Raw genomic sequence first — 23,230 nt, 5'->3', positions numbered from 1 at the left:
AGCCTCAAAATGACTAACCAAGTAAAACATTAACAATTACGGTTTTACTTTGCCATCAAGACGTGCATGAATTGATAATTCGTTCTAACTTCACGCATACTTACTAGGACTAAGTCTAGAAAATTTCTTATTTTAACCTTGTATTCTTTATAATAATAAAACTTTAATTATCATTTTTCCAAAAATGTCCATGACTCGACTGCAGTAGCTTTCTTAGAATTCTTAAGTTGGGTTGATTTAAACTTATAATTTCAAATCTTTGCTTGTTGTGTTTAGCCTAGCGACACGAAAGTAAGATATCCAAACATTATAAAATCAATGAGGTAGAAAGTTGGAAATGTAACTCAAATGCTCCCAAAACAAGACCAAGTCTTTGTTCTTTGTTGTTGCTTTTTTATTGACTGTGAAAATCGAAGTGAAATCTTTAAAATCTAAGGAAAAAACTTTCGCTGTTAAAATTTAAATAGGAAGTTGGAAGCCTTTGCTTGCAGAAAAGAAAATAGGTCAGGACGAATCTGTTCAATATAGAACAGAGAGCTCAAAGCCTAGTGCATCAAGGAGTCTGAATGGCTGCGAAAACATCAGTCCTTTAATTCTTCTCCCAAAATGTCTAAGTCCATGACTGCAATGAAGTAGCTTTCTTAGTATTCTTAAGGTGAGTATATTGAAACTTAATTCCGTATCTTTACTTGTGGAGTTTAACATAGCTACCCGAAGGTGAGAAATATTAAAAAGTTAAAATTAATCATGTAGAAATTTAAAGTTACTTTTATAAGAATCGAAGTGAAATCCTTTAACGACCTTAAAAGGTCGTGTACAATCTCAATAAATGGTCTAGCTTTACTTGGACTATTGGCAGTAGAGTTTTAAGGGTACCTGTCCTTCCAAATCAGTTATGGAAAATTAAAGTCACCTCCAATAATAAAATCGCCTTTAAAGTTCTCAATAGCTGCTATAACCAAAACTACAAATTAAAAATTAGATAACTAATTTGTCACTTTCTATCTGTTCAAATATACCAAAATAGGTTATATCATATTTCATTTTTTCGGATCTCAAAAAAATATGAATTATGTCAAATCTTGAAGAAACAAAGCTACAACTAAATACCTATTAGGACTAGCTTGCTGCCAGATTTTTGAATTATGGGTGGATGAGACTGTCAGACACTTTTTACCTTTTACCTTTTTTAATATTTTACCTTTGAAATATTTTGCCTGAAAAACCTATTATGATACGGCAAAGTTACAAAAATAAGGATGTTCATGAAACAGTTTTATTTGAGGCTAAACATTATCAATTTTTGCGGTGAACTCCGAACTGGATTGAACCAAATCTATCATTGATTGAACCAACTGGCTGATGCAAAAAAGGCCTTATCTTTATCTAACTTCCTCTTTCCAGGATAATCCTAACAAAGAGATTCTATCTTAAAATTTTATAAATGAGCATACCAAGGAACTAAAACATGGCATGCATTTACATCAACACTAAAGGTCATTCATGTATTCCAGAAGAAGAGCCTTAGAAAGATCGAAGCTCTAGGGTGATTTAGTTTCATCAATAAGGAGAAGCTGCTGCAACTCACTAAACGGTCTTGGTTTTTCATTCAAGCAGTTGAGCCTACCTTGCAATAGTTCGGACACCTATGTCAAATACCCCTGCACTTACCCGCAAAGTACTTTGACCCTTGAAAGCCGGTTGGAAGCGAAAGCCGGTCGTTTAAGTAGGTTTCTAAGAAACTTACTTCAGTGGTAGCCTCTGGTTTGAAATACAAACATACCTATGAAATATCAATTATTTTTCAAACTAAGATATATCAAACAAAATTTACGAGAAAGAATATTCCTACACGTTTATTTGAATTCTCTAGTGTATTAATTACAATATTCTAAATGTAGAATTTTGTTGAAGTGGAACAGATCTTGATTATGATCACGACGAGCAATGCACCCTATTTTTAAAATTTGAGCATTGAAATTCAAAATGTAACAAGGCTGGAGACGAAATCAACCAATATTCAAAATTTGGAAAGAGAAATATTTCTGGGCTGTTATTCCCTGTATAAGGTAGGGTGCAGACAAAGGATTAAATTGTGCAACGACAGATCTTTCTTTTTAACTTGTTGATGATACAAAAAAATCTGACATCGTCATGATTTGAAATTGCCAATTTGAAATTGGCATGCCTCTCAGTCTATTTTTATTTTTAAATTCCTTGTTGATTGAATTTATAAAGGGGAAACTTTACTTTTGACCTTCATATTTTCTTTTACCATCAAAAAGGTTGCCTGGTGCATGGCTCAACACTAGTAATGCTTTTACTGGTGATTTATTAGGCCTATGTCCAAACTTGAATTGATGCAATAACCCAGTTTTGCCAACACCACTGTTAAAAATTTTCATGATAAGCTAACAGATGCTGTTATGTTCTTTCAATGGTGAAGCTTCTGCTTTAGATTTTCCAATGATCTTTGCCTCTTTGAATATCCTACTACTAATCATTTCAAGTCATCTGTACCTGAATCATTTGCACAAGGTTTGAGGTTGAGATGCTCATTTCAGAAGAACTTTTCTCTTCTTAGGTCTCTTTAATTGCCTTAAATCACAGCTTGGAGTGATATAAGGATCTTCCATCCTTGTGATCACATAGGATTCTGTTGAAAGTAAAGGCCAGTTTAAACCTGTTTTATTGAAATTGTCAATTTGGTGAGGTATTAAGTTTGTGAAGACACAGATAGATGGCATAATAGTAAAATTTTGTACTGGTATGTTAATAAATTAAGAGAGAATAGTCAATGTGGACTTGTCCCAGTTGAAGATAGGAACAGGGCCACAGTTATTGATAAGGGAAGAGTTAAAATAATATAGGTGGAATATTTTGAGAATGTGCTAATCCAAGATACTGTTGTAGGAAAAACATATAGGCACTAAACACACATCTTTTGATGTTAAGATTAGCCACTAAACACTAAGCCACTGTAAAACAGATATTAGACTTATGAAAAAATAAGACCAATAATAAACTTATAATTACCAAAAACACTGGTATTCAATTCAAACTTAAAACAGAAAGTGCTAGATATATTAACTAGGAAGTCATCCCCCTTGTACCCCAATTATAGTGCAAGTGTCATCTGTGCTTTATTGAAAGCAATATTTATCTTGAGTGATTTCAAAGCAAAAAAAAAATTTGCTTTGTCAAAAAAAAAAAACAAAAAACAACTCAAACCTTTATCAAGAGTGAAGGGCAGGCTTCATTCCCCCACCCCTCACCCAAAGTTAAAAATTAAAAACACTATAAAAATGCAAATAAACAAATTTTAATGACTTTTATATAGTCTTTTTGTGACCCTCTCCAAAAAACCTACTATTTTAAAATAAATATTGTTTTCACTGAAATACAGTTTATTATTCATAGGGAAAGAAAAAGGAAAAATGTATTATTTTCCCCAATTCAATGACTAGAATTTCAATCCTCTGTTTCAATCTCCATTGCTCTGAGGTTGGAAATAAGTTACTGAAGATTATAAATGCAATTTTTGAAAAAGGGGAATTACCTAACAATTTTAGGAAAACCTTAATTAAACCACAGTATTAGAAAGGTGATAAGAGTTAGTGTTGTAATTATTGAGGCATTAGTCTGGTCCCTGTAGGTAGCAAATTACTTAGTAATATGATACTCATTAGACCAAGAGATACTGTAGACAAAGTTTTAAGAGAAGAACAGTACAGTTTTAGAAAAAGCAGAGGATAGATCAATCAATTTTTCACTCTTAGGTTAATAATTGAGAGATGCCTTAGTTGTCAAACACCTTTGGTTCTCAGTTTTATAGATTATGAGCAAGTACTCAATTCTTTGGATAGAAGAGCTTTAGCAAAGGTCTTTTCCTTATATGGTACATCAGACAAGTACATTAAAGTGATTAGTGCTATTTTCAAACCTAGTGCTATTTTCAAACCTAGTGCTATTAATTATTTCAAAAGCACTATTTCAAATTAGTGCTATTAATTTTCAAACATATTCTAGCACCTTGAACTTGCAAAACTTCTAAAAATTCATTCATTTTGCCCACACTTTTATCTAATATGCTTAAATCATCAGCATAATCGAAGTCCAGGAGAGTTTTTCCTCCCCATTTGATTCAGTGGTCTCCCATTGCCTTTCCTGTGCTCCTTAAGACAGACTTCAGTATTATTCTTGTACATAGTACTAATCACTTTAACTTATTTGTCTGGTATACCATATAAGGATAAGACCTTTGCTAATGCTCTTATATCAACAGAATTGAATGCTTGCTCATAATCTATAAAACTGAGGACCAAAGGTGTTTGACAACTAAGGCATTTCTCAATTATTAACCTGAGAGTGAAAATTTCGTCAACACACCTTCTACCTTTCATAAAACTGCACCTTCTTCTCTTAAAACTCTGTCTACATCTACTGCATTTCTCAGTCTAAAAAGTATCAAAAGTCCATCAAAACAATCCATATATAGGGTGATAAAACAAAACCTTGTTTAACTCCTGATTTAATACAAAACCAGCTGCTGACCTCATTTCCTACCTTAACTGCAGTAATCTTATTCTTGTACATAGCACTAATACCTTTAATGCATTTGTCTGGTATAACATACAAGGATAAAACCTTTGCTAAAGCTCTTCTGTCAACCAATCAAACGCTTGCTCATAATATAAAGAACCAAAGATCAAAGGTGTTTGATAACTCAGGCACTTTTCAATGATTAACCTAAGAGTAAAACTTTTGTTGACCCATCCTCTACATTTTATAAAACTGCACTATTCTTCTCTTAAAACTTTCTCTACAGTATCTCTCATTCTAAAGAGTGTCATTTTACTAAGTAATTTGCTACCTACAGAAACTAGACTAATGCCTAGATAATTACAACACTCACTCTTATCACCTGTCTTATACAGTGGTTTAGTTAAGGGTTTCCTAAAATCATTAGATACTTTTCCGTTTCAAAACACTAAAATTTTGGCTGACAAAAAAAGAAAATCTTAAGTTTTTGAGGAAGCGAATGTCATAGACAGGAGTCAATTGTTTGAACAGAAAGAATACCCTACCAAAGCCCTGAATTGTCTGATGGAAGTCATTAACCCCATTTATGAAAACGCGTAACCAGTAAAAGTTTTTAAATCAAAGAAGATTGTTCCCTGCAAACCTTGGAATTTATCATTAATGCAGCCACTTTCACAAAGGTGGACACAAGGCAGATATAGAAACCAGAGACCCATATCAATTCTACCAATCTTTTCAAAGATACTGGAGAAAGAGCTACCTAAAGAGCTACCTAAACAGCTCTATAATCACCTTCCAATGAATAAGCTTTTGAGACACAGATTGAGTTTCATAATGGTCGCTTGACAATGCACGCCTTACAGCACCTGGTTCAAAGTGTTAATTGTACATTAAACTCATGTAACATACCTATGTCTATTTTCGTGGACATTAAAAAAGTATTTACCACGGTTGACTAATAAATGTTGCTTCATTGAATGTGAAGTCTTGGAATAAATGGATTTTCTCTAAGATGGTTTGAGAGCTATCTGTATGGTAGGTTCCTTAAAGTTGTTTTAAACAATGTTCTCTTTTCCTTTGAAGTGTGGTGTACCTCATGGCTGGGTCCTGGGCCCTTTGATTTATCTAGTTTCCGCAGATGTGATGCACTTTTATCTGCAGGATGTATGTATTACTTCTTTTGCAGATGATACTGCACTAACAGTATTTGCAAAATCAGTTGATGATTTAATAGTAAAAGTGACCAAGTCAAACCGGCAACCTCTTCAGAAGTAATAAAAGCTCAAGGCCCATTTTGCTAGATACAGCATTCCAAAAAATTATGGTCTGACAATGGACCACAGTTTACATCAGATGAATTCCAGTCCTTTCTGCAGAAATGGGATGTCCAGCATCTGACTTCAAGTCTGAATTTCCTGCAGTCTAATGGCCATTCTGAGAAGGCTGGGGTTATAGCAAGTAGGATCATGCTAAAAGCTATAGAGTCCAATGCAGACCCCTACCTTGGTCTTTTAGAATATCAAATACTCCAATAGATGGTGAGGCATCACCTGCCCAGCTTTTTATGAGTAGAAGTTTAAAGATCTATCCTTCCTTGTACTCGGCAGCATTTGGAGCCAAATACTGTTCTAAAGACAAAGTTCCTCAAAGCCAGAATTAGTCAACAAGAAAGGCAGAAGCAGACCTATGACAAGACTTCTAAAGATCTAATAGAGTTGAAAGACAACCAACCCATTTGGGTCAAGCTGTCAAAGGAAGCTACACGCTGGACAATAGGTGTAGTGATGTCATGCATGTCTCCAAGATCTTACCTTATACAAGCCGAAAATGGTAAATTTTATTGCAGAAATTGGGCCCATTTGAAACCACGGTCCAGTGCTGAAGGCAACAGTGCTCAACAATCTTCAGGATTCACAGGGGGTGAGGACTTTCCAGCAGAAATTCACCCTCCTGTGACTCAATCCTCTTCTCCAAAAAATGCTGCTCCCAAGACTCCAGATAATCGTAGTACTGGAGAAATCTTCCAAGACAGCCCCTACAGAACTGCAACACCCCCTCCAGCAGCAAACAGTAATAGCAGAAATGGAGAGGATTATTCACGACCCTATGTGACAAGAACTAGTAGATTGGTTAAGGCAAGGAAGATAATGGACATTTAAATTGTTAGTGTTTTGTGTTTGTTAGTGTCTTGTGTCATTGTGTGTTTGCTTTTCTTGCACAATTATCATTGTGAAAGAAAGGAGATGTTATGTTTGGTGCTTTTATGCTTATGCTTGCTGCTTGTTCATGTAGTTTTGTTGCAGGTTGGTTGGCTTAATAAATTAATCTACTTGGAAACAATACAATTAGTAAAGATGGTGGGAGTAGTGAAGATGTTAAAAGTAGAATAGCCATGGCTCAGGATATTTTTCCAGAGTTAAAAAAGTTTAGAACAACAGGAAGATAAGTCTGCAAGCCAAGATAAGAATATTGGAAGGTACAGTGATAACAGTGCTCAAATATGGTTCTAAAGCATGGGCACTCCAAAAAGAAGATAAAGATTTACTAGATGTTTTCCAGAGAAATGGCTTATTGATTTTTCTGGGTACCTGGCTGACTGACTTTATTTCAAACAGTAGCCTGTACGGAAAATGTGGTTTGATCCTGCTTTCTAGGGCTATTATGAAAGAAAAGTTGAGATGGCTAGGGTATGTTCTGTAGATGAAAGATGACAGGTTGTCCTTTTGGCCAACCGTTTAGGGCTAATTGGAAAACAGATTGTCCTTGTCTAGGTTGGGAGGATGTCATAAAGAAAAATTTAAAGGAAATGGAAATTTCCTGGGAGCCTGTAAAGAGGGAGGCTGTGAATAAATTGGGATGGAAGAGGAACATGCTTAGCTGTGTTGGCCTCAGGTGGGTTGGTGCTGTGGTGAGTTGTAGTGGTAGTGTGATCAGCAGAAAATAGAATCTGTTCAAAGATGGGCCACAAAAGCTGTTGAAGGATAAAATCTTGACACCGATTTCAACTGAATAAGCTACATATCCCAATGCTTGTGTACAAGTGTAAAGGAGGTTATATTATAATGACTTGTAATCTTTCAAGTGCCTGATTCCTCCTATCAAAAGCCCTTTTAGTTTCACGAATCCTCTAGGACAAGGGGGCATACCCAAAAGTTGTCCCAGAAGAGGGCAGATACCAGGGCCTACTACCACTGCTTCACAATAGAGTGATTACCCATCAGAATAATCTCCCTGTAGTTGCTGTCACTACTCCCCCATTGATGCCTTTAAGATATCTGCTGTTGAAAGTTGGCACATTAAACCATGGAAGAAAGAGCAGGATGCAATTGAGTCAGTTCCTTTCCATCATCTGTGACCAGTGACTCTACAGTATTTTTTCTTTGTTTCGCTGGATAATGCAATTTAAGGTAAATAAATCATCTTAATTCATTAAGAGCCTCAAACTCCTCCAGACCTATAGTGCTCTAGACTTGATGACTCCCAGTCCATCTTCCATTGCTTCTTCTCTCACTTCTTGCCAAGGTGGTACTTGAAAGACTGGTGATTGGGAGCTTAACCTAGGCAGCTTCTGGGAGTGTCCTGTTGTGAGAAAACGAACATTTTTGTCATTTTGAATATTTAATTATATAATTTATATACTTTTTAGGTAGGACTCACTCACCCTTTTTGCAAGCAATTTCAATATAATTGGTTGGAAATTAAGTCAAAAAGCTATGGGGAGGAAACTTCCTGGACATGAGTTTGTCAAGGTATGCCTAATTTCTTTTTTCTATGCCGGTAAATTTTTTTCTTTGTTAAAACAACTATCTTGAAATTTTTATCTAGTCATATGTTTAGAAATTGGGCTGTCCAGAGGCACAAAAAGTTTATCCCTTAAAGTATAATAAAAAGTTTGGTTTACAATCTAAGATGCTTCCAAAGTTCCTTCAATTCATTTTATAGGACAAGGCAAAAAAAAAGCACAAGGCAGACAGACTGGTAAGTAGGGGAGAGTGGTATATGCAGGGACGGATTTTGGAAAACCTCCAAAATGTATGGTTAACATTGGAGTAGAAAAATGGTTTATGGCTCAAATGAAAGCCCTGGAACTGCTGCATAAACTGCCAGTTTTTCTTACATAGCTAGAAGGAATAAAGGGGGGCTGTCCCTACTTATACCATTTGTCCCACTAAGTACCAGGGGTGGTATATTTTGGACATGAGGTGGTGTACTCTGGGACGTAGTAAAAAGATTCATGTATTGGTTGAAAACTTTGACTATTCATTTGTATAAAACTACAATAAAATTCGAATTTAAAAGTAAAAATATCTTAGGCACAAGACTGGACTACCAGTCCATTTTTTATCATTAGGATACAAGTAAAAACAGATAAGAAAAGACGCAATGTATGGACTGAACTGTAAGAATTTGCGTTGGTTTTTGAATCAAAATGGAATAGTTGTGGGCATCAAGTCATGGCTAATTGTAGAAAAAGCCAAGACAGATAGTCCAATTGAGTGATAGGAAATTATAGTATTAATTCCCTCCTTATTAGAATTAAGTATAAAAATGATGTTAATTCATTTGTTAATAGATGTCTATCTATTATCCGTCCATGCTTCATTCCTAGGGCAGTAGAACCAAGGTAGATAGTCATAGAGCTAAGATAGTGACAGAACCTATAGTTTTCCAGGTGTTTGGTCAAAATGGTAGTAGAACCAAGGTAGATAGTCATAAAGCTAAGATAGTGATATAACCTATAGTTTTCCAAGTGTTTGGTTAAAATGGCATGGATAAATTTCGGGGTTAAGTGTGTCTCTCTTATTTGACCAATATTTGTTTGCTATCTTTTAGCAAGTCACACCTGCCTAGACTCTCAGGCAAGTTGAACCAAGAATTTAGAACTGACACAGGACCATTAATTTGAATGTAATGACAGGCAAACAAGTGTCTAGAGTCAAAATTGGGCCGTTCTGCAATGAGTGTCAGGCAAGTAGAGGACGCGTGGTATATACTGGTCCCACTACATACCACTTGTCTTTGTCCCAGTATATACCATGCAACCCCTACTTGCAAATTGGGTCTGATTTTTTTTACTGTTGCATATTTTTCCACAAGATGGCCACACAGCATGGCCTGATGTTTTAACTTTTGTTTGCCATCTTACACGCACAATTTCTGCAAACCATTACAAGATAAAACACAAAATACTATTGCCCAAATATTTTTTGTAGGGTATAGCCAAAACTTTGAAGTCGATTTTCTCAAAAACGAAAATCGCAACTTACCAAAATAATAGAACTGTCATGTCTGCCATTGAATGAACTATACTAAGCGGCTTTTTTAGATTTTTCAAAGAATGCTAGATGGCAGATAAGTACCATGTCCCACCTTATACCCTGTCCCTGCATATACCACTTACCCTAACCATTATTGCATTACAAAGGATATTGATATTGTGTCAACTAGTTATTTGTAAGCTTAATTTGACTTAGTTAATTCATTTGAGGCATCATTCATTTATGTACAGTATTGCATAAATGGGGTCAGGTCAACTTTTCCAAAGTGAGCTCTTCCAATCTTTAAGTATTAAAAAAACGAAGAACTTCAGTGTAAATAGAATGGGAAGGAGCTAGGGAGACAAACCCCCACCCCCTAAAATTTAGGATAAAACTATTTTATTTCAAAACAAATAGACGTGAATGAGTCCTTTTCATTGTCTCAGCATTATTGTAAGTATGCTGAAATTTAGACAAACGAAAAGGGAGATTTTGGAGGGGATGGGGCTCTGAATTTAGAAAAAATTTGGATGTGTTAAAGAAGAAAAAAATTAAATGGAATAAAAACATATTTCTCTTCAAAAAATATTAAAGAACAACATTAAAAGCTAAAAAAGTTGAATATTCACATTTGTGAGGGAGATGTTGCTCCTTAGCTTCTTAATTTTTGAGCCAAAGTCAAAAATGTTTCTTTTTGTTACAGCTTTAGAAATGAATAAGCTACTCCAACACCAGATAATACAATAAAAGCTCAACTTCTTTTTAATACAGTGCTTCAAAAATGAAAGGTTAACTACTTGTTTAGTTGTATTGGCTGACTTTAAACAATATATTTTGCATTGAAGAATGCTTTCAAGAAAGTTATTGGTCAATTTAGCATGAAGGGAGGGGGGACTGCTGTTGTCACTCTCCTGTTGTGCCAGGACGGGGAATTCAGTTTATGACAGGTCTGATGCAAAGGAAACAGAACAATGGTAAAAGATCAAATATGGCGTAGAATCAACAGAATACCTACAACTATAATAAGGTTTAGTTTCACTTTGAGGATGATTTTATTTTCGACTTAAATCACCGATTTGGCGCTAAAGAGCCTTTACATCTGTTTCTATATGAAGCAGTTCTTTTTTCTTATTTAGATGCAACACCCTCATTGTTCATGCTAAAAACTCATAAAACCTTCCTATATGTAAGTAACATATGTAACATATGTAAGTGTCCCAAGCTGTATTTTGACAAAAAACTTACCCCACTCTTTAAAAGAATCCATTTGTGGAAAAAACGAAAGAGTTAGTATAAACAGGAAATCTCATCAAGGAAGCTTTTGCACAATATCTAAATAACCCTAAGTTGTTGTTGCAAGTCCAAAATAATTAGTAAAACAACAAATTATTCATTTTGTCTTATTGGTATAACTTTAAGTGCCCATTTAATGGTCAATCTATATGGTTTTAATCTTTAATTTAAGTCTTATTGGTTTTTGGCCAAAATACTTCAAGATTCTCACAATTTTCTTTCCATATTTTAAACTTGTCTGCCATCTTGTTTTTGAACTTCAGCCCTAGGCTTTAGCACACAAAAAAAAGCAAAGAAACAGGACATGTTGAAAAAAAAAAAAACTTGAAACCAATTCCAACCAACTAAACAAAATCTGACTTCAAAATCCTTTCTTGGCAACATTAAACCGAATCAGGCTACATAAGTTAATGATTTAGATAATGTAAGGCAATGATTACTAATAGCTCGTGGTTCAGAAATGCATATTTGACTATAATTTACTATTTCAAGGTCAGACAATGCATTATATATTGACGGATCAAATTTTTTCTTTTTTTGACATGAAGGGTAAAAATATGATCTTATCAATGTATTATAAATAAGAATGGACCAACTAAAATTAAAATAACAATGAAAACAGGTTTTAAAAATTAGAGCACTCAAGCAATTCGTAGTAATGAACTGTAAGTAAGGACGTCTCAGCCAAATAGTTACCAAAACTTTAAAAAACAGAAATCTGATAAAAGTACATTATCAAAAGAATTGGATTTGTATTTTATGCCCATTCTAAATATACAAAATTCAATAAATTTAATGTAACCCATTAAAAGCAACTAGCCCTAAAAAGTTTACATGGAAAAGTGTGGAAACACCCCCAAAAATCCAAGTGATCTTATTGAAAATGACACCATCAGATTCAGCATATCAGATAACCCTATTGTTGTGATCAAAGCTCTGATGTACAGAAATATGGAAGCATTTTTTTTTAACCAAAGAAAGATCACAAATGCATGTTTTCTTTGTGTGCTTGGGCGTTTTTTGCAAGGGTGATCACATCAAGCCAATAGTACTAGAATACTGGGAGGGGATCATTCAAACGGAAAACAATACTTTAGTGCCTGAAAAGAATGGGGGGACAGGTGGCTCCTCCTCCCACATACCTTTTTCAAAGAGATATCCAATCAAAATTTTGAGACAGGCGTTTGATTCGGCATAGTTGAAAGATGTAACACTTATGTCTTTGGGGTGATACGACCTCTCATAGTGTCTGGGGAAAGAGATGAAGTTGCCCATTGTTCACATGTAGTATTTATTGATGCGAAATATTCGATTTTTTTTGGGGGGGAAGAGGGGATTTTTCAAGTGAGAACCTTCCGTTGGAAGCATAGCCTCCTGTGGGAGTTTTCCACGGGGAATTCTAAATCATGGGGAGTAGGGATGGGGGTTTTCAGACTTGATTTGAAAACGGTAAAAAATTAAATAAACAAAATCGGGTTTTTCAACTAAAAGTAAGAAGCAACATTAAAACTTAAAACGAGCATAGATTATTGCGTATGTGAAGGAGGCTGCCCCTTCCTCCACCCTTACTCTTTACACTAAATTCTGACTTTTTGTCACAAATTTTTTTAAGAAAGACTGCTCAATTCTAACGTAAAGGGCCAGGGTTGAGGATGGGTTGCCCTGCTCATATTTGGGATAATTTTTGTGTTTTTTAAGTTTTAATGTATTCCTTACTTTCAGTTAAAAAATATGATTTTTTATGTAATACAGTTCAGAAGCGATTCTTATTTAACCATTGTTTTATCATTAATTTAACTGGACAATAACATTGCCATCGGTGTGTTTAGTTTTAGTCCAAAACATAGTGGGTGGATGTTCTGAAAACTATTGGTATTTGTGAAGCTTATATTGGGGTGGTTTAGGGATTGTTTTGGCCTTTTTTTTTATAATTTTGTGTTTTCATTATTTCTTGACCTTTTTGTTTGTTTTTCCTGTTCATTTCTTTTCAAACAAAGAATCTTATAAAATAATCTTATAAAACGATCAGTACAAAAGGAAACCTGTTCAAACGTTATTTGCAAGATTTTTCCAATAAGCTCAGATATTATGTACTTGTGCGCGGTATCTGTGGCCAAAAGTTTGGCCATACCCAGATTAGAAGCTATTTCTTGCGAGGTAGTCTCCTTTCTCCTGTTCGCTTTACATAGATTATGACTCGCATCGTGCAAAAACGGGTGATTCTGAACAAGAACCACCAAATCTCGAACTTTCGCGTGTTTAACAACTGACATGCTTTCCACTTTCTAATATACTTGCTCATTTTTGCTTGACTACACATGAAAAACTCATCGTTACCATAGGAAAACCTAGAAAAACTTCTAGCCCCAAAGCCGGTTGGTATAATGGAAGAAACAAATCGGTTTTCTCATTGGTACCGATTGAATTTTGAGCGTTTGCCCCATGTGTATGAACGGGCTATTAGTAATATTTCTGGAGAATTGCAACCATAGTCTACACAGGCCTGCTATTCTGGAGTGGGGGGGGGACGAAAATAAAAGGAGTGTATTTTTTGGACATCGTTTCTTGGAGTTTATGATCCTTCAGACGAGCCAAAAGGACGAGAGGAACTTCCGGCTCGTCCATCTTAAACTGTGACGAGTTCTTCATATTATAAGAACAAGTTATAAAAATACCAATAGAAATGTACTTAAGAAATTAACTCATCACACATATGTATTAAGTGCTTATAATTATTATAGTGCCTGAAAAGGGGTAAGAGATTGGTTTCACACCCAAGATTGGCCAGTAATGGGACTGATGTTGATACCAGTTACACTGTACGATGCCAAAGAATAGGCAAAGTCTACAATAGTCCTTGTAGGTATGATACACGTGGCTAATGTAAGCTTAAAATATAGTTAACACTTTCTCTCAATTTTGTAGAATTTGATTTTTAACTAAATTATAAGAAGGTACTACTCGCATGAAAATGGTTACCAACAAAAACAGAAATGAACCCTGTAGAGAAAGAAGTACCTCAAGTAGTATATATACAGGGTGACAATCTTGGTTAAGATTATTAACAGTAACTTCAAATCTCTAGGAATCTCTTGAGAAATGGTGTAAACAGAAGCTATGAATAGAGTACGATAAATGGACAGCGCTCAGAAGCATCTTTGTGTCAGGTCATATGTTTAACAAAGTGACTACAACAATTATGATGAGCTATTTGCATTTTTGATAAATTTAAATTCTTTTGTTTTAACTATGGAAGATGAATCTATTTCAGAATGAATGCTGCATGATGTGCGATGGATATTATGGTCCCAATTTTGGTCAGCCGGTTTGCTGGACCTGTCACCTTTATTTATTTCAAAATGATGTTGAAAGGCCAGCTGAAAGACCCATTTGTACCTCAGTAAGGAATTTTCAAATATTTTAAACTTTAGATTGTATAAAAATTATTTCTAGGTTGCAACCTTTTTAATCTAAGGAAATATTTGTTTAAATTTTCTCTACATGCTTTTTTGGGAAAATTAACCTAAATTTTAAGAACGGGTTTGAGGAGGAGAGTGTTGGCGTCTCTCACATTACTGAAGCCTTACCTCAAACAGTTCGAAGTAATAAACTGTAGCTACTGAGTGATCCTTTATTTGTGATTGGGAAACATACAGACATTTTCTGGGGAAGGATTCTCTATGGGGAGAATTTTCTTTGCGAGGGGAGTTTCGGAGGGGGGTGAACTTTCCAGAGTATATTTTACACGGGGAGAATTTGCCTGAATTCATATAGAAAATTTCTTTTATTTTTGTCTTACTTTCTTGTTGGTGACTTGATTTTACATGTGAAGATGCTCTTGGGGAACTGTTCAGGGGAAATTTTTAACGAAGTTGGAATTCTACGGGGATTTTAACGTGTGTGGGGGGCTCCCATGGGGGAAATTATTGCCAGGAGGAACTTTACACAGGGGATTTTTTCCCGGGATAAACTCTTCTGTTTCTTTTTTTTGGGGGGGGGGAATTCTGGGGGAAAGTTTTCCACACAGGGGGTTTCCGTCAAAAACCTGAATAACGATCAAAAATCGAATAAAAAGATACTTTTTTCAAATGAAAGTATGCTAAAAAATATTTTTCCATTTGGTAAAATCGTCCACAAGAAATTTTCTTGGGTGAATTCACAGAAAGGATCAAATTTCCAAGGGTAATTTCCCGCGAGGAAGGATTTTACGACAGAGGAACTTGTTTTTACTTTTATTTAACACAATAAACAAGAACATAAACCATTACAGTATACATCACTGCGCTAGGGAAAAAATTTAATTAAAATGATTAATTCCAGGAGGAATTTTTCCTGGGGAGGGGAATGGAGAAGGAGCTGCATCTCCTATGATTGTTTGAAAAGGGTCAGAAATTAGATACAAAAAAACATTTTTTATCTACTGAAAGTAATTAGCAATTAGCAACATAACAACTTGAAACGAACAGGAATTATTTATTTGATCCTTGTAAAGACGAAGCCTCTCTAATGGACAGATATGAAGGCTGGTTGCCTCTTTGCATCAAAATATGTTCTTCAACAAAGTGAGGTAGAGTGCTTATTGAAAACAGTTGTTGTCGGTATCACGTCTGATTTCAAGAAATTAGTTTTTAAAGTAGTGTGTGCTTCACATAGTAATTACTTGGCGTGACCTAAATAATGTTTTAAGCGGGGTTCTTGAAGATGTCCAGTATATCACAGCCAAATTCTTTTTTTTTAATATATATTTGTAATTCTTATTTCCCTGAAAAATGGGACAAAAACCTTTTTTGGAAATATAACCGATATTCTCTTAAAAAAAAGTATCCTAGACGCTTTAACGTGTATTAAAAAAAAAATAGAACATTGGCTCCAGAGTCCAAAGGTTTAAGCGTCTTCAGTTGAAGTCACTTGAAAATAATGTCAGAAAAAAGAAGAAGAATGTGAGGTAAATCTGGTCTAGGATAATTTCTCCAAACTATTTGCAATACCAACAAATTCTTGCTACATATTAATCAGAGATACTCTATTTGAGTTTTTTTTTCTAATTGCTATCAGTTAAATTGAATCACCTATCTATTAATGCCAGGATAGAGCCAAGCGAATAAATACCAAGTTTGCCCATTTTATTGTTAATTTTCAAATTTAATTTAATGATGCAAGGTATCTCTTATAAACTACCTTTAATAAAACCAAATTCACACAGAAAGTCTATTTAATTGATTTCTATGTTCGCTTTCAGTTTAATTGAATCTCACCTTACCTCTCTCCTTTTCCTAATGTCCGGATAGAGTCATGGGAATTAACAGTAAATTTATGGATTTTGTTGTTGTTTTGTCAAATTGGTATTATGGAATCTTTGTTTATAAGAAATGATTACAAAAAAAAATACAGATTAGCAAAATCAGTAAATTTAGTATTTAACTTTTAACATATACCTAGAAGGAAGAGGCTGGGATTCAAATAAAAATAAAACCTCCCAGTGACAGGTGCGATCCTTTTATATTCTTTGCTTAATGTGCTTCCTCAGCAGAAGTTTAGACTGTTTGTCTAAATAGATTAAAATGTGTCTCTACTTGATAATCTCCGGATTTTCTGTCAAAATTAGCTCTATTTTGCGAAGAGTAGCCAATTACATCAGATACAAACTCAGTAGAGGTAGTTTTAAACTCCATCCATATTTTTTGGGGTCCTAAGAAGTCTGTGGTAGAACATCGAAGCTTTTTCAGAGCTGCAGGCAAAACTCATGTTTGGGTTGATCAGAACCCAGTTTGGTGATGTTTAGTCTTTTATTCAGATCCAGTTTCTTCCTCATGCCACGGCAGGAAGGATCTTTGCTCCAACGGTTGTATGGTCGCTCCCAGCTCTGGATCCAATATATTCTCCCCTAGAGGAACGGGCATATTGAACAGAGCTTCGAAATTTTTTCCTGAATAGAATATAGTTTGTCTGGGCTATAGTGTTATAATCATTAGAGCGACGTGCGAGGCGTTGGAACAAAGAGTTTTTAACCACAGGTTTATCGCCGTGTGAAAACTGAATGATGTGCCAACTATTTTTGCATTGCTGCCAGTATGCATAGCACCTGTTTATGTTTAAATTAATTCGTCAGTAGTACCCAATCGCCCATTCCAGTCTCCTGCTTCTATGAGGTAATATCGCTTTGTATATCTATTCACTGTATATTTTAGCTCTGTTTAGAGTGTATCCTCCTGGGACCGGTATCATGAGGGTCGGGAGCGTGTACTTTTATAATATTTATACATTGAAAAGTTACCTTTTAAGCGGATGAGACCAATTCTTGGGCAAGTAAAGTTCCACTCAGAAAGCGTGCGTCGAGCTAAATTAATCAACATGAACTTCTGTTCATGAAGTCTGGTACCGTCCTGTACTTTAGAATTGAGATTCTTTGCTTCTCATCTAATTTTGCTATGAATATGTCTTCGGACAAGGCACTTAAGATTCTCGTTTCGAAAAGGCAAACAAAATCTTCTTTATTCTTTTGGAATTCATATGCTATGAAATGGCGGGGTGTCTCGTATTTGGTGCATCTTGCATTCCGGAAGAACATTTCAAAATCCCTTTTCATTTGATTAATATGGAAGGTTTTGCTCATTTATCGGCCTTCCCACTGTCACTTGATGCGAAGGAATTTCGTTTGACGCTGGGGACGCCGTAGTAGATGACATACTATTGAGACCATTCATTTTCCATTTAGATTTGACATAGAAATTCCTGTAATTGTAATCTTCCCAGACTCACGACATCCTGGGTGTGTTAGCAATCCAATGAGCCTGGCATCTGACTAGTCCAGCGATCCATCAGACTACCACTTTGAGGCGCACACTCGGTTTTCCCTCAATGGATAGGGACAGAAAAGCTTCACCAATACCAAGGAGAGCATCAGTACCAGGGGACAAACAGCCTGTTCGAGCCCCTTTGATCCTGGTATTACCATTCCCGGTTCATTATGCTGAATTGCACCGGTATCACGCATTAGGGATCAGGAGACCCAGGTCTAATTGACCTGTCTGGAGAAATCTAGTAGCTTGTGTCTTTGTAGCAGATTAAGAAGTGTATAGAGAGGAGTTTTATTTGAAAATGAACCTACCATGGAGCTTAAATGTTGGTTGCAGGCACAGACAAATTGTATACCACTGCGTAAGAGGGACTTGGGTTTTATGATAGGGGTGGATGGGGAGATACATTAGCTTGCCCCTCTGCAGGGAGGCTGGGGATCATTGATCATTATTTGAGTTGATGCCAAAGATTGTTGAGTTTAGGGGATAAAGCCCTTCGCTGCATCCAAGTATTTTTCGTGTCTACTTCGAGAGATCTAGCTATTGCATTTGGATGTTTTGTCGATATTTTTTTTGTGTCTTTTTTTGTTTTATGTGTATGAACACTGGGTTTTATATAGGCGTATATATCTAAATATATGTAAAGTAAAATATAAAATGGTTCATGCTATAGTTTAGATCTTCAACGAAACGTCAGGACGTTTACCTGATCTCGATTGTTCTCCGTACTGTGGCACTTGGGAAATATATTTTCATTTCCTTTGAAGTTTAGGGGGTTTGTTTTCCATTATCTTAAGCTTAGCTTTTTATAAACCAGAGGATACTAAATACTGGAATATGAGTTTTCAATCCCGGAATATAAGTTTTTAAGCTGTGAAACATCCGTAACTTCCTAATTTGATGTACCACGAAACATCTCTATATATGGTTGCATAATTATGTTGTTATATATTTATATTGTCTTTTCTCTTATAAATGTCAATGTCTCTCCTATTTCCATACAAATCTCAACTACTTTCTTCTTTCCTTCTATTATACTTTTAATCTTACATCTTCTCTTTTTACCTAGTTCTTTAATCTGTTTCTTTTCCTAAGGTTATGGTTTTCTTTTTTGCACTTATAACTCTATATTGTTACTTTTAGCCGTACTCCCTGAGTTTTTCCTTCAATTTGATATGTTTAAATTCCCTTCAAATTTCTATAGAAAAACTTTTAAACCAAACTAATATTGGTGGCCAACAGGTTCATGATAATGACGAAGATTCTGGCACTGAAGAACCTGATGTTCAAGATGTTAATGGTCAGGATCAGCAAGTGCCTAGAATAACCCCAAGGCAACGACCACCAATTATTGACGATGAAGACAATATTCCTGACCAACAAATGCAACCTCTAGACCCTCCCCCTCTACTTGACTTGGGTGATCCACCACAAGGGGAACCAGAAGAAACTGGAAACGTGAATGAAGCACTACATGTTGAAAGAGAAGTATTAAAAACCTTCCTCCTATTTCCAATTTTTCGATTAAAATTGTCATTAAGTAAAAATAAGCATATCATTAAGTTTAAACAAGTATAAGCAAATATTGTCATTAAGTATAAGCAGTATGCCTTGCAAGGCAACATTGCCAACAAATAAAACATGGGATGAGAAAATAATATTGCCACTGCTAATAATAACAACTAACTGCAGCAACAAGCCAACTAACGCCAACACAGCTTTGTTAACTCCTTTTCCGTCCCAGTCCATTTAAATCTTTACCAGAAAATCACCAAAGATAATAATGAAATTATATCTCAAGTCACAGTTGAGTTGTCCTCGACATCTTTTTTCTAGACTAGGAAAGAAGTTGGCAAATTTTGCGGGGGAGGGGGAAATGGATTTTATTTACTCCTTAACAATCATTGGATACTCTTTTTCTTAACAAGATCGATGTTTAGCGAAATCGAGGTCAAAAAATAATACTTGCCGTTAATTTACGGGTTTGTTACATTTTTCTTTACTGGCTCACTTTTTAAGTCTATTGTATTAACCTATACGACTTCCCCCTCCTTCTCCGGCATTCGTGACACCTCTGATTGAATTGTTATCTGAGTTTAAGGGTGGTTCTTTTAATAATAAATTGTAGAAAGGTACTTTGCATGAGTGTAAAAATAATCACCCTCTACTGAATTGAAATCAAGTAGTTGTGGCTTGTGGGCATCAAGCCGTGGTTAATTGTAGAAAAAGCCAAGAGAGATAGTCAGAGTGAGTGAGAGGCAAATCTGGCATAAGCCCTTTTTAGGTTTGTGTAATTAAAATCACGATTTTAAGAATCAAAATCAAGTAGTTGCGGACATCTAGCCATGGGTAATTGTAGAAAAAGCCAAAATAGATAGTCCAAGTGAGCGAGATGCAAATCTGGCATAAGCTCTTATTAGCATTGTATAAAACGGATGTCATTTCATTTGTTAATAGATAAGTCTATCTATCAACCGTCCATGCGTCATTCCTAGGGCATAATTAAGGCAGATAGTAACAGAGCTAGGGGATGAAAGATTGGATTGAAAAAAGAAGAAGTTTTGAAGTGAAAACAAAAAGTGAGTAGCAATGAAAATATGAATTATTTTCATTAAGGATATAACCTCGACGTCTACCTTTTTCCGATATGGTAGTTTAAAATTAAGGCTGAATTTGTATTTTAATCTTATTTATTTTGAAAGAAAAAGAGATACCAAACTCAAAGCAAAAAAATAATGATTTCAAATAAACATTTTCACAAAGTCTATTATAGAGGCCATTTTCACAAAGTCTATTAGACAAATAACAGATAAAATTTAAAAAAAGTTCATCTGTGGTTTTCGGTTTCAGTTTAGTTTAAACTTAGTTTTGGCTTTCCTTTCGTGTCCAAGGCTCTATTGCTGGTTCAAAAACTATAATGATGTTCATGCTATTACAGTTGTGAACAATTTCAAAAGAAATTTTAGAAAGACGTAATATGCTGTGTATTGTTATTAGCTCCTATTAGCTAGGTCTTTCTATTATTTTGGAAGGTTTCTTGCTGAGCTGTGCTTTTTATTCTTGTGTTTATCCGTCCCTGCTTGTGAGGATACTGTATTATCATACTAATGTAGAATTAGTGTAAATCTTGAGGAACTTTGTAAATGTTCTCTAACTTTATCCTTATTTTTCTTAATGTTTGTTTCATTATATACCTTAATATCTTGTTTCTTTTTACAGTAAAGGGCATTTATGAGCTTCATGGCTATATTTATTGTTAATTCAGTTCTTTAGTGTTTCCTTGAAACTGGAATTGATTTGGAGAAAAAATTTTCACCCATCTTCTAATACTACTGCTACTACTGGCAGCTCACCGCAGCAGGTGGGCACGTTCCTCCTCCATCTCAATTTTTTCAAAGCCTCCCTCTTTGCGCCCTCTCAGGATGTTACCATTTCCCTTAAATCTTTCCTTAAAAAATCCTCCCACCACAACTGAGGACGATCTGCTTTCTGTTTAACCATAGACAGTTGACCAAAAAGAACAATCTTAGGCAATCTGTCATCCTTCATCCTTAACCCACCTCCTGATGGTAAAAATGTTCGGACTTTGTCGTTGCTTGTGAATTTGCTTCAGTGTGAAAAATCAAGAAACCTGCTTAATTGTATTGTGCCTATATAAATTTTGAATTGTGCTTATATGCTTTCTAAATTGTGCTTATGTGTTTTTAGGATAAGACTATTTACATGAGATTAAAACGAATTGATTTCGATGGCAAAACAGCTGTATTTTGACTTTAAAAAATGGGAATTAAGAACTTTGCAACAATTGGTTCTTTAATCCTTGTGTAACGACAAGAATCTGTGTTTAATGGTTTTAGTGAATATGAAAAATAAAATTTTTTAATGCATAATATGCAAATTCATAAATATTTCACGCTAATTTCTTTGTCAACAGATTCTTTCCTGAAGGTTAGTGCCGTCAAAGAAGGCCTGTTCTCAACCCTGTTGTTCAAGGTGTTTTTTTAATGATTGATTTTGATTCTTTTTTAATTTAGTTTCATATTAGGTGGCAGAGCTTGTTCGTTTTCATGAAGGAACAGGCGTTCTCTTGATTCCCAAATCTCAAAAGAAAAACTCAGAAGGAAACAGTCCAAATCAAGAGCTAAAGAAATGGCTCCAAGATTTATCTATCAGACGGGATTCGGATGTAAAGTCTGAGATTGTGGAAACTTTGCCCCCTGAAGGTACTTTTTTAAATTAATGGTCAAATTTGCTTATATTCTAGGACCTTTGCGTGAAACGGAACAATTGGAATACGAAATTATCGACTCTAAAGATAATGACAAGAGACACTTGGCGTATGCATTGAACAGAACAGGAAACATATGTGTTGAATAGAATACCTAGTATATAATGTATCACAGATGATTTTCTAGTGCGTGACATCGAGCTACCCTGAGTTAGAAGCTAAGCGACATCAGGCGTTGGAATTGCAACAATGAATTCAATAAGATGATAGTCTTTTTTAGTAATGTAATACAGTTTATGAAGAAATCAAGGATTATCAATATTACTTATGCTAATATTTCTATTAAGTAGTATCTCTTATGTGGTGATCCCCTGCCTAGTTTGTGCTTTTGTGGATTTTTGAGGGGATTATTTTGTTTTTTCTCTTGTTTTAAATCTTGTTTTGATGTATTATGTTAAAAAAGTTTATTATTTTTATGTATTTGCTTCATTTTTGTTTCTCCCCTGCTATTTCTTGGCCATAGAGCTTTATGGGGGAGACTATGTTGAAGTATTTTTTGTTGTCAATTTGTGGCGAATAAGTATTATTGCCTACGAAAAAAGGGAGAAGAAAAAAAAGTATTTATTGAAAGAGAGGTATGTAAAAAAGGGATGTGGAGATACCTCTTTCAGGGACTAATCTCAGCTTTATATTTTATCTCACTCCCATAAGCTAGGAACAACCTATGAAGTAAAATATTCCTTTGCTAAATTAATTCACTAGATTTTCACATCCTCCGCAACTTAATCGTCAATGCTCTGTGATCTTAAGCTTAATTTTTAACTACATATCAAAGGATACGAAATCGCGGGAAGCATAATCAAATTTGCGAATTTATTTGATTTTAGTTTTTTTATTTCCGTAGGGGGAAGGAATTTCCATACTAAATTACGTACGTAATTACGCTGTGCAAAACTCGAGAACAAATCGGTTTTTTCGTCAGTTTCTCTCAGCTTAGCGTGAGACAAGACAAAGCCAAGTGACAGAATAGATGGGACACATATAATTTGGGCTTACCTTTTCTCAGCTTACTTTTTTACATCACTTGAATACGAGGGTGTGGTTTTTGTCAA

The 23,230-nt window shown here is 35.1% G+C and overlaps 1 protein-coding gene across 1 annotated transcript; it reads left to right on the top strand.

Moving 5' to 3' along the window:
* Window positions 1-1,942: 1,942 nt before the first annotated feature.
* On the top strand, window positions 1,943-22,113 carry LOC136034199 (uncharacterized; the record flags this gene model as incomplete). The annotated part of the gene is given in 5 exon segments (XM_065715372.1): window positions 1,943-2,069; window positions 8,189-8,291; window positions 14,365-14,493; window positions 19,133-19,378; window positions 21,936-22,113. Coding segments are annotated over 4 exon segments (589 nt in total), but the record flags the coding sequence as incomplete, so codon positions are not given.
* Window positions 22,114-23,230: the final 1,117 nt, after the last annotated feature.

Source organism: Artemia franciscana, chromosome 12 (assembly GCF_032884065.1).
Source record: "Artemia franciscana chromosome 12, ASM3288406v1, whole genome shotgun sequence".
Taxonomy (NCBI): domain Eukaryota; kingdom Metazoa; phylum Arthropoda; class Branchiopoda; order Anostraca; family Artemiidae; genus Artemia; species Artemia franciscana.
This window is presented reverse-complemented; position numbering and strand designations above follow the sequence as displayed.